The 13,090-nt window shown below is 41.3% G+C and overlaps 1 protein-coding gene across 2 annotated transcripts; it reads left to right on the top strand.

Annotated features, from left to right (window-relative positions):
* Positions 1-113: 113 nt before the first annotated feature.
* On the top strand, positions 114-6,639 carry LOC145404488 (putative ATP-dependent RNA helicase DDX23). 2 transcript variants are annotated; one of them, XM_080276039.1, is made up of 5 exons: positions 114-316; positions 733-921; positions 1,606-1,723; positions 1,937-2,107; positions 2,933-6,639. In XM_080276039.1, the coding sequence occupies exons 2-5, from the start codon at positions 743-745 to the stop codon at positions 4,844-4,846; spliced, it is 2,382 nt and encodes a 793-aa protein (XP_080132165.1). In that variant the 5' UTR covers positions 114-316; positions 733-742; the 3' UTR covers positions 4,847-6,639. The 2 variants fall into 2 exon arrangements, with proteins under 2 accessions (XP_080132165.1, XP_080132164.1); XM_080276038.1 differs by having other exon boundaries at positions 1,934-2,107.
* Positions 6,640-13,090: the final 6,451 nt, after the last annotated feature.

Below are 13,090 nucleotides of genomic sequence, written 5' to 3'. Positions count from 1 at the left end.
AGTTGAGATCGATTTGTCAATAATCCTACAATATACGCAAGTGTAAGGTGAAAACATTATAAAATATTGTGCGGCCTATTTCTACTCAAAACAAATGACGGTCAACAGTCAACATCAACAAACGTTTACCCAGACACGTCGAGAGAGTTTGCATGTTTCTACTTCTGCACTCTCCAATGTCTAATAATCTCCAGAAGACACGTTCTGAATAAAAAAGTGGTATCTGTATAAAGTAGTGAGGGCGGTGTGGAGCCTGGAAATTACCGTAGGGTTCAGGTACACAGAGCTGTGAATACCTTGACCGCCGCTATTCCAGGTTGGTAACTTAATTTTTCGTAAATTAAACTTTGTAGCCCTTAAATGTAACGTTGACCCATTACTCTCAAAATTCCTTAATTCCTAACGATCTTATAGCATTACAAGTAGAGGAACATAGCATAACAGGCCGATATACTGTATGGTTGTATGTTTCCTTCCATCCTTTCCAGTAATTTTCATATCAGTTTTTAATTGCTGTGATGAAACTTTTCATCTCTGTCGGTTGCAGCAGGAGGGTTTGGTGGGTAGGGAAGAGCCATTTTCTTTACTAACATTGTCTTATAGTACTTCTCAACTCACACTATTGCAGGAACAGCCTAGCATGGGCCAGCCAGCCTACTGAAGTTATCCTCCATTCTTATGTTGTTATGCATTGTACAAGGTCAGGAAATAAAACTTTTGTCTGTCTCTCAGATGTGCCGTGATGGATGAAGACACAGGCTTGAGGTCACACCGGCGGGACCGTAAAGAGAGGAAGGAGAAGGACAGGAGGGAGCGAGACAGAGACCGAGGGGAACGAGATAAAGATCGGGATCATTACAGAGACCGAGAGAAGGACAAGGACAGAGAACATGATCGTGACAGAGACAGAAACAGGGATAGGTTAGTGTATTTTAGATACAATAATGTTCTTTCATCTAGACCTGTACTTAACCCTTGACTCTTGGTTTTGGTGTAGTTTAGAGGTGTGTGCCTCCCTCTACCAAGCACATGATTACCCAACCAGTTTGTTGTGGGTGTTTGATATGATAATGTATTATCTGTGTAGAGCAGGGGTTCCCAATCTGGGGTAAATTACCCCAAGTGGGGTAATTTGGTCTTTTGTGAAGGGTAATGGGGGAGGTAACAAAAAAAAAAAAAATCTAAAAATCATACCAGTTATGACAGACTTTCAGACCTATACTAAAATTCAGAGATGAATGTTTAAAGTCATGTTTATTTGGTATCAGTGTTAATAATAAAAATAAATTACTCCTTGCAATAACTCTCTTGGTTTTAGCCTAACCTTTAATTAAGTCCTACATTCAAACTAAAATCTAGTCATCAAAATGTTAAGCAGCTAAAATGCAATTGTGGAAACATAAGCAATGAGGGGTAATGAGTGAAGGGAGGTGTGGAAAATGGGGTAATGGGTAAATAAAGGTTGGGAACCCCTGGTGTAGAGGAAATGAATAATTTCAGTACGGTTGGTGCTCATACAGCATAAGCATTCCACCATCTTAGGTTTTATTTTTATATAATTGGTGATGGTGAGGAACTAACTCACAGTTTACTTTCTCTTTTTAGAGATAAGGTACGTGAGAGAGAGAGAGACCGTGATCGTGATAGAGAGAAAGAACGAACTGAGAAGAGACGGCACTCTCCTGATGCCAAGTCCAAAGAAGAACCTACAAAACCTGAAGAAGTAAGTTCAATATAGAGGTGCACAATTCAACTGTGTTATCACCAGTAATTGAAGATTTAACTTCCTCCAATAATGTACCCTGTTAAAAGTACTTGTACAGTACTGAAGGTGTATATATTAGAGTGTGATACGCCACTTATAAGGAGGGCTGCCTGTACAGTAGCTGTGTAATATTATGAAATTTTAAAATTACATGTAAACTATTCACAGCAGCAGGAACCTGAAGAAATAAAGGAAGAGAAAGAGGTAAAAGTGAAGAAGGAGCCCCTGTCCCTGGAGGAGATGGTGGCCAGGAAGCGTGCTGAGGAGGAGGCACTGAGTAGGCCCAAGTTCTTGTCCAAAGAAGAACGTGCTGCCGAGGCTCTCAGGCGCAGACAGGAACAGGTATGACATTGAATTATGTTCTTCACATTCTGAAGTACATGTACATATATTTACACTGGCCTTCATAAATTGTGTCTGCTGCATGACACTGTGACCATTAATCTTGTAATACTTAAAAAGTAACTGTCCAGTACCTTGAGTTCATATACGAAGAGTTGGTACTGTATCTGCAACCAACATCTTACATTTTATTTATTTATTTATTTTATTGGTAGGTGGGGTCAATCACCATTCACTCACTCGATGTAGGTCTGCTCTCCGGTGACTGCCCTTTCCTTTCTTCCTTCCTTTCTCTTCTGTCGTGCTTTCCTTCATTCCTTCCTCCTCCTCTTGTCTACAGGTGACTTCACTGAGTGACAAGCCAAATGGTTTCCTGTACATCAGGAAACCGTTTACTACGCTGGGTGGTATCCGTATAACCAAATGATGGTACCTGGTGGTATAGTGAATAATTAAGACTCTCCAGTCAAATTGAGCCTGGCCAGGTTTATATCCAAGGGGTGGTTGGGGTTTATTACTCACCTAATGTCACTCAGGGATGAGTGACAATTGTCAGGATCAACTTGTCTAACCTTGAGCCCCTACACTCCTTATGGGGCAATACAGGATTAGGTGATGAATGAATATTATTGTACTAGTAAACTCACAGAACGTGATTTCTGTAGAAGAATTTATCACCTGAACGCTGTAGCACTGGATGCCCATTGTGGCCTAAAATGGAAAATTATATGCTATAAAACATTTTGCGATATTTGGAAACTGCTATCTTCTCATTCAAAGTAGTTATTGGTTCATGTAATAGTTTCCCATCATTTTGGTTCCTAGGTGGACGAAACCCGAAGGAGGCAAGACGAGGAAAGGAAGGCAAGGGAAGCCATGTACCAGGATGGGCGTCGTGAACTGGAGCAAGCATTGCGGCAGGAGGATCCAAGAGAGCGTGACCGACACCACCGAAGGGACCGGGAGCCGCGGGAGAACAAAGAGGATATTGAGATTGAGCGCAAAAGACAGTTAGAAAGGGATGCTGTCAATGAGCGCTACCTGGGCATTGTAAAAAAGAAGAAGAAAGTGAGGAGGCTCAATGATAGAAAGTTTGTGTTTGATTGGGATGCAGGGGAGGACACTTCAGTTGACTATAATGAACTTTACATCAACAAACATTTGGTACACTTCTTCGGCCGTGGACATTTTGGGGGACTTGATCTCAAGGAACAAAAAAAGGTTCAGTCGAAGTTCTATGGGAATTACATTGAGCATCGTCGTACACAGGCTGACAAAGACCAGGAAGTGATACGTCTGAAGAAGGAGCAGAAGAAGGAAGACAAGAAGAAATGGGATGACCGTCACTGGAGTGAAAAGGACCTTGACCAGATGACAGAGCGAGACTGGCGTATTTTCAGAGAAGATTACAACATTGCCATCAAGGGCGGTCGTATTCCTAACCCAATTCGTAGGTGGTCTGAATCTAACATTAAGAAGGATATTTTGGATATCATTGCAACAGTCGGGTATCAGGAACCCACCCCAATCCAGAGACAGGCTATACCTATTGGTTTACAAAATCGTGATATAATTGGTGTAGCCGAGACTGGCTCAGGTAAAACTCTAGCCTTCCTCATACCTCTCTTAGAGTGGATTCAGTCCCTTCCTAAAATTGCTCGTCTTGAGGATGCCGATCAAGGTCCTTATGCTCTTGTCATGGCACCAACCCGTGAACTGGCACAACAGATTGAAGAGGAGACATCAAAATTTGGTGGTCCACTTGGTATCCGCACAGTGGCTGTTATTGGTGGTTTGTCAAGGGAGGAACAGGGCATGAAGTTGAGAATGGGCTGTGAGATAGTCATTGCTACACCCGGTCGATTGGTGGATGTTTTGGAGAACCGTTACCTTGTCCTCAACCAATGTACCTATGTTGTTTTTGATGAAGCTGACAAGATGATTGACATGGGTTTTGAGCCAGATGTCCAGAAGATCCTTAAGTTTATGCCGGTCACAAATGAAAAGCCAGATACTGATGATGCTGAAGATGAGGATAAGCTGCTACAAAACTTCCTCTCCAAGCACAAGTTCCGGCAGACCGTCATGTTTACAGCAACTATGCCTCCAGCAGTAGAGAGAATGGCCAGGCAGTATTTGAGACGACCAGCATATGTGTACATTGGTTCCGTGGGTAAACCTGTTGAACGAGTAGAACAAGTGGTGTACTTGGTGAGTGAACAGGAGAAACGCAAGAAGCTCCTGGATATCCTGAAGCAAGGTATCACCCCACCAGTTCTTATTTTTGTCAACCAGAAGAAGGGTGCAGATGTTCTTGCCCGAGGCTTGGAGAAACTTGGCCACAATGCCACAACCTTGCATGGTGGTAAAGGCCAAGAACAGAGAGAACATGCCCTTGCCAACCTTAAATCAGGAGCAAAGGACATTTTGGTGGCAACAGATGTGGCTGGTCGAGGTATTGATATTAAGGATGTGTCACTGGTTATCAACTATGACATGGCCAAGAATATCGAAGATTACACTCACAGGATTGGGCGTACGGGCCGTGCAGGCAAACATGGTAAAGCCATCTCCTTCTTAACCAAGGATGATTCACACCTGTTCTATGATCTAAAGCAGCTGATCCTGTCCTCCCCAGTATCCTCATGCCCTCCTGAGCTGGCCAACCACCATGAGGCTCAACACAAGCCAGGCACTGTGATGACCAAGAAGCGCCGGGAAGAAAAGATATTTGCTTAGGTTAACTGTACTGTATACTGTATCTATTTTTGTTCATGACGAGGTGTTTTTTACATACTGTACTGTGTTTATTTGTGAACCCTATTGTAAATTCAGGAAAAGAATACAAATAATATCCATGAAGGTTCTATCCTTGAGGCAATGACACACCTACAATGTTCATAGATAAAAATGATTGGCTGGTATAAGTGCTAAACAGTAGATATTAATATTTAATTTTCAGTTATCATCAAATAAAAAAGATGTAAATTGAGAATTGAGATGAATGAGTGACTGGATGTATGACAAATTTCACTGGGCACTAGAGTACAGCCTGTTGATATACTTTGTCCAATGTTTGTATTAATAGGAAATAAGGTAGGCCTAATGAGTGGTTATTAAAGATTACTTTCATAGTACAGTACAGTACTGTACATCCTTCTGTAATTACTGGTACACAGAAATCCCTCATACACAGTAGTACATGTCTGTGTAAAAATTAAACATTGAGTGAAGTATATTTTTCACAAAACAGTACTGTGCATAGATACTTTAAGTTGCAGGGCCATTAATTCAGTATCAAGATCACTAGATATTAATTTTTTATTCAAAGCAAAGGTTTGTAGGTACAAGAACTTGATGGTATTATTTTTGTACTATTGTGTACTTGTCCAGGTTATGGGAATGAAATTATAATTTTATATGTACAATATATATATATATATATATATATATATATATATATATCATCCATCCATCATCCAATCCTACATTGCCCCATGAGGAGCGTAGGAGCCTGGGGCTAGGCAGTTGGTCCTGACATTTAAGATGAGAGTGACCAGCCTCACTCATCCCTGAGTGGCATTACATGAGCAGTCAACCCCAACCACCCCATGGATACAAACCTTCATGGGCTTAATCCAATTGGAGCACAATAATTACCCACTAAACCACAAGGCACCAAAATTTGGTCATATGGTTACCACCCGGCACAGTAAATGTTTTCCTGGTGTACAGGAAACCATTTGGCTTGTCACTCAGTGTAGAGTCACCTAAAGGCAGAAGGAAGAGGAAAGAATGAAGGAAAGGCAGAAGAGGGAGTGTAAAGTTACCCATAAGCAGAAGGACAAGGATATACAGTATATATATATATATATATATATATATATATATATATATATATATATTATATACTGTACTGTACTTACCATAATATTGATATCATCTGAGCATGACATTACTGTATTACCAGTAACAGACAATATTCATCACTTTTTTATTATTAGGTGAATTTGGTGAATGTAGGGAAGAGTAAAGTGTTGGTCTTCAAGAGAAATGAAGCCACTGAATTTACAGTGAGGCTAGATGATGATAAAATGGAAATTGTGAGTACATTTAAGTATATACAGATAATCAGGTAGTGTGATGAGTAAGGATGGAAGTTTGGAGGGTGAAGTGCTTGAAAGGGTACAACATGGCAGAAAGATTGCTGGTTCTTTGAAAGCAATGGTAAGAAATAGTGAAGTGTGCATGAAGGTAAAAAGTTGCAGCATGATAGTATTGTGATACCAACTCTAATGTATGGAAATGAAGCTTGGACCTTGTTGGAAGAATGCAAGTCAAAAGTGAAAGCAGTGGAAATGAGTTATATGACAGGAGCATGTGGAGTTACATGGAGAGACAGACTGATAAATGAAGTGAAGGAGCATTGTGGTGCAGATGTGGATGTGATAGAAAGCATTAGGAGAAACACATTCAGATGGTTTGGACATGTATTGAGGATAGAGAGCAAGAGACTAATGAGGAGAGTGTATGTGAGGGAGGAGAGAGGGAGGGGGAGGCTGAGGATGAGATGGAGGGATGGAGTGGAGAGGTATATGAGAGGGGGTGTGAATTGGGGGGAGGGCAGTGAAATGGTGGGGGACACAGCAACATGGAGGTGATATGTTTGTGGTCACCCCTTACAGGATTGAAGCATTTGGCAATAGACTGATAGACAGACTTTGACCACTATGTACCGTACTGTATATACAAAACATACTACAGTAAAAAATATATTTATGCTTGGTTTCATAATTTTCCTTTCAGTTTCTAAAGTGTGTTCACTGACAAAAATGATGACAACATTCACTAAGTTTGCAGTGCCAGGTTAAACATGAGTACATGCAGCTAAACCTACTAACATCAGTACATTCAGCTAAATCTACTAACATCAACACATTCAGCTAAACCTACTTAGAATTATTGTAGACTGTACTGGGAAAGTCTGAAAATGAACCCTGAGGGTAAGATTTGGAGAAAAGAAACCTCTCCTCTTTGTACTGGCACAGGGATACAGCAACCTTACAGTCTAGCATGTAGTACAAGCAGCCTAGTACCTCCTACACCACATGGGAAGAGATTTTAGGAGGAACATCATTTTGCTTTTATGTTCCCCAAAAGATCAATGAGCTATGTTGTAGATGTTCCAACTCATCTGAGTACAAAAGTTATGCAGTACTGTACAGTGTAATGGTTTGACATATGCTTATGGTAAGATACTTGGCAGACTGAGATGACAGCACAATAAGATGGGCAACCTAGCGAGAAAGGTAGGGAAATTCTAAAAAAAAAAAAAAATTATACTGGGTCTGAAGAGAAGACGATGCACATTAACAGTGATAGTACTTTAAACTGGGTGACAAGTGACAAACAATAGCAACTTGACACAACAGGCCATTCTTGCATCAAAACTGGAACCAACCAAACCAACCACTTTCAAAGTGGCATGAAATCCCAAAGAAACAGAGCATATGATCCTTGCAGTGCTGCCCTAGCCACTCTGAATGTATGTGTACATATCCTGAGGTGCAGGGGTTACATTCAGGCTCCTCTGGTATTAGGTGGAATATGAGGGATGTGTTGGGAGTGTAATGCTGTATGGTAGTGAGACCTGAACAGTAAAAGAAGAGGATATTCCCAGGCTCAAACATACAGAAATGACAATGATTGGGTGGATGTGCACTGCATCCTTGAATGTGAGGCCTGGAGAGGCTAGGTTTACAGTGGAAAAGTTAAGAGGAAGAATGGGACTGGAGTGTGTTGGCGCAGTGATGAGGAGAAAGAGTGGGAGAGTGAGATGGCATGAGCATGTGGAGAGGATAGGGGATGACAACTGGGTGCAGAATGTGAGAAGTGTGAATGTTGGGGCTAGGGTTGCAAGAGGCAGACTGAAAAGGACCTGGGATGAGATCACAGAGTGTGACCTCAAGGATACGGGACTGAATAGGGAGACTGCCAGACAGCACGCGGAATGGACAGCTGCCATTAGGTGACGAAGGTCAATGCATGCAAGAACATTGGGGCCTTTATAAAAGAAATAAAAACATTAAAATAAGATGCAATATGAGTGGGCTAAGTTTACACATACTATACGTACTGACTCCTTGACTTCGTAAGATTTGTCCAGGGTAGCGTATTTCTGGTAAGAGATGTAGCGGTCTATCCAAGGATCTCTCCTTGCCCTGAAGAACTAAATGGTCCATTGGTCATAGCTTGGGGTTTCACATGACTCACTTTATTCTTATCATCTTTATTATGACACTGCTCTCTGATGATATCTTGATAACTCCTGATTCTCTAAATATTCTATTATATACTATACAAAGAAGTCCACAAAACTAAGATCCTATACTCTCAAGAGTTGGGATTTTATATTTTAAGAGCTTACCAAAATATCAAAACTTTTAAAGTATTCTGATTTCTGTACGTTAAATCAAGATTGTACTGCACAATATTCAGATGTATGCATATTTACTTTTATAAAACAAATGTAAGAACATACAGGATAATGCAGCAAAACAGTGGCTACTGTTTCTTCATAACGACTGTATACACCATCTGCCTGCAATATTCAGTACAAGTTAATTACAATTTTTAGCCTCATTAAGACAATATGGGGTTCAATACCATCATGTACAGCCAAAAGCAAAAGTTAGCTGACACTCCCCTGCCATCTGTGGTGATGGCAGGTTTTATACGGAATGTTTTTTTGTGATAGCCATGTGAAATACACAACAGAATGCGAGAAGGTAGGCTACTTTCCGATGTTCAGGGAGGAATGAGAAACAATGAAGACAGGACACAATGATGACAGTGGATTGTCACCAAACTCCTCCTCATGACTACACAATGTGCTCAGATTATCTAGACACTCAGTCTACCAGGTACACTTTTAACATTCTTACATTACAGTCACAACCTGGTATATGACTCAAGTAAGAACCGATTGCATACCAATAAATTGTAAATCAATGTCAATTTAACATGGAATCAACGGGGATATATTGGAGTCAAGGGCCAAGCAACCTATTTAAAAAAAAAAAAAAAAAAAAAAAAAAACTCTGTCTCTCACCTGAAATATGTCATAGGCCAGTGTGAGTTGTCACCAAGGGCGCCCCACCAGGCTGGGGAACAGCTGGAAGTCCTGAGCAATCACTCCAAGCCTTTTAGGTTTGCCTTCAGTAGCACCATGCTTTCCACTAGGGTCAGCACTCTTAACTGACATGTTTTCCAAGTCACAAGTTTCAGTATTTCACACACAAAATTCACACACACCACAAAGCCCGCCAGGAGACAGGACGTGTGTGCTAGGCAATCCCTAGGTCCTGTTCTCCCCACTTACTGTTTTTTTAACCAGCCCATACACCACTGACTGGGCTAATGTAAGGCCCGGCCTGCACTATATGTGCAGGGAATCTTTCAACGAACGAACGAACACACAAAAAGTTGTCTCTCCACTTAGTATTGCACAATGCGCTATTCACTGCACACTTACACTGTTATTTTGGGACAGTGCTGGTATTCTAATGGCCCTACACATACTGTACAAGACCTTTATGTAACATGGGAAACACAAGGGAGACAATCACAGCTGCAGGACACATGTGTGTGTGTGTGTGGATGAACAACATGGAGTCTTCAAAGGGGTAGTGGGAAGGAGGACGTGTGTGTGCCGAGGACTCAGATGGTGGTTCTTTGGATGTAAGCAAGGGGCGGGCATATTTGCTCAAACACGTGACTGTCTGCTTGCATGGGTGGCAATGTGTCCACATGGGATCATCAAACGCGGCTGTCACAAAAATCGTATAAATTTTCACGATTGTTAACCCAAAACTGAGTACACCAAATGACTGTATACCGAGTTATGACTAGAGTAATAAAGTATCCAGCCTAACAGTAAAATTAACCCATCAGATACACTACAGTATACTGAAAAATTAACTACCTGATTGAATTAACTGACATATATCCCTGTCTGAAAGAAAACTTAATTACAGTATTCCTGGAAGATATACATAGTAGTGTTAAAGTGTTCAAATATTTATTCCGACAATACAACATTACATCAAACTATGTCCGTTACTGTGGATCCTACCATAAAATGTACAAGAAAATATGAGCAAAGCACCACAAACAAGGTTATCGACATTGGTTGTGTAAGTCAGAATTGACTCAAATAACTTGTATATATGCTGTATGATACCGAATAGTGACACATTTACAAGGTGGCACTGATATAACTGGCCAGCCAGCAGAGCTGTCCGATTATAAGAACATTCATCAACTCTGTCCTGCCTGGCCATACAATGTCCCTCAACTCCCCATGTATTCCCTAAAAGGAGGATGGTGGACTGCAGAAAAAGAGCAACTTCACCATACAGTCCACCAGGTCCACCTTCATATGAGCTTGGGGCCACAACAACATGATGCTTCATGACAAACAACAGTGGCAACTTCAAAACTTTCCTAACTTGTAGCAAGCCTGTGGGTTTTCCTTGACAAGGCACACACAGTGCAGATCACATCCATAAATATGACCAACAGGATTATGTAACTCCAAAGAGTATGGTTAGAACAATCTGACTACAACAATACTACAATTCCACTGCAAGCAACCAGTAATACACTTTGCTCAAGAAGTAAAGCAACACTAGAATTCATAAGACAGAATGACCAACTGAAGAACTAAATGTCTGTCACTCCAAATATAGTTCACAGCAAGGGTTATACAACCTATTGTCATCATCATCCTAGTCCTGTTTGCATGTGTTTGGTAGGATGTAGACATCAGAAAAGGAAATACACAAGCTGGAGCATCTTTCAACCCCAGTGAGTCTGGAAACAACCACTCACAAACCATTCAATTTTATGACACCTTTTTGACTCCGCCTCACAGAATATACAGCAATCACGTCATCACCAATTAATTTTATGACTATTCTGCCTCCATTCCACATGGAATAATGTAAAGCAACCACAAGTCACTTAAAAAATGCCTATGAGATACCCATTTTGTAGGTCATTCAGTCAAATAAGGATTGGGGCCTCGGTCATGTGCAGATCCCTACAAACTACATCATGTATCCATATCTATCAGCTGGTAGTTTTATTGTATCTATATATCACCATCATCATCATCATCATCATCATCTTCCTATCTTTTTTTGTCCCATCCACAGGTGAGGTGAGGTGGGGTTCAAAAAGCAAGAAAAAGGACCAAATCTCTCTCTCTCTCTCTATCCATTATATTATCATCATCCGGACCTCCTTTCCCACCCTTGAGGAGCAGCAATGTCCAGGCAGCCCAAGTATGCCCAAATCAATGGGCCACGCTTCCATTCGCTCGTTATTCAAGCCCCCGGAATCCTGGCTCTATCTGATACGCCCGAAACTTTCACCATATTCTGTAGCTTCACGTAAATGTATCTGACAGAGTCAATCCGAACACTGTCACATTAAACAGGGGTGCCAAATCCCTGATCATGCACTTCTCACAACATTCATCCCACCAGCTCAATCTCTTGTTAGTCCCCTAGCCTCACCGATTTCCATATCTCTTCCTCACACATCCACCATATCCCTCCACCTTCTCCTTTGCCTACCTCACCTTCTCCCTCCTTCAAATTCACTCAGATATACTTTTTTCACCTCAACTGTTATCCATTTTCTCCACATGACCATACCATCTCAGTACACTCTCTTCAATACTGGTATCCACAGACTTCCTCACTCTGCATCTTTCAGGAATCGAATTATTTCGTATCCTATCCACTCTCTGTACTCCACATACATTCCTCAGCAGTCCCATCACTGTTCTCACTCTTGACTTTTCATTTTCATGCTACACCATAGTTTCACACCCATATTTTAAAGTTGGCATTAACACTCTATGTAGGCCTCGTGCAGCTGCAACACTCAAGCCTCTGTTTCTTATAAAGGCCTTCATAGCACCAGCTACTTTCCTTCCTTGTGTCACTCTACTTTCCACTTCTTTTGCACATTTGCCTCTCTTTTCTATCACTGGACCCAGGTATTTGAACTCTCTCACCAATTCTAGTCTCTCCATTATATCAGTGGTTAATAATCATATATTGTATTCCATTTTAAGTTTTGATCAACAGTCAATTTTCAGGCATCCACCTCTAATTACTGTATCTATTACCGAATCCTCTACTGCCCCATCAGCTGTGTAGGGGCCAAGGGATGATGTTACTTAGTCCATACATTTAGGGCAAGAGTGTCTAGCTGCTCACCTCCAAGTGGCATCATGCGGGCAAAAGATCCTAACACTCTTTGGATGTAAATCCTTACGGACCACAACTGGTTGGGGCACCTTAACCCATTACACCACCTGATGTTTATTTGATTATATGGTTACTACCCAATGGAGTAAATAGTTTCCTGAGCTGCAAGAAAACATTTGGCTTGTCACTCAGTGAACAGATGCTAGGATGTAGCACTATGTCAAACGGAGGTGGATACCCTGGCCTACCACATGTTAATTTCATGCTGTCATAGCTACCAGACAAATACTTCACTTTCTCACACATTCATTCACCATATAATCATATGCCTACAGAACAGAACACAGTCTGCATTTCTACAAGCAAAACTACAGAGTTCACCAAAGTAGCATAGGAACTTCAATACAGTGTGAGGGACATATGACAGTATGGACTGGATGAAGTTTAACACAACTGCAGAATATTTCAGTGTATTAGTGGTGGGTGGGGGCGCTCACCATCCACGCACTCGATGTAGTGCTGCTGTTGGGTGTCTGCCCTTTCCTCTCCTCCAGTCTTCTTTCCTTCCATCTTCTATCTTTCCTTCATGCTTTCCTTGTCCTTCTGCCTACAGGTGACTTTACACTCCCTCTTCTGTCTTTCTTTCCTTCATTCTTTCCTCTTCCTTCTGCCTGTGGGTGACTCTACACTGAGTGACAAG

Source organism: Coenobita brevimanus, chromosome 63 (assembly GCF_032717465.1).
Source record: "Coenobita brevimanus isolate Jiangsu-jjx chromosome 63, ASM3271746v2, whole genome shotgun sequence".
NCBI lineage: Eukaryota > Metazoa > Arthropoda > Malacostraca > Decapoda > Coenobitidae > Coenobita > Coenobita brevimanus.
This window is presented reverse-complemented; position numbering and strand designations above follow the sequence as displayed.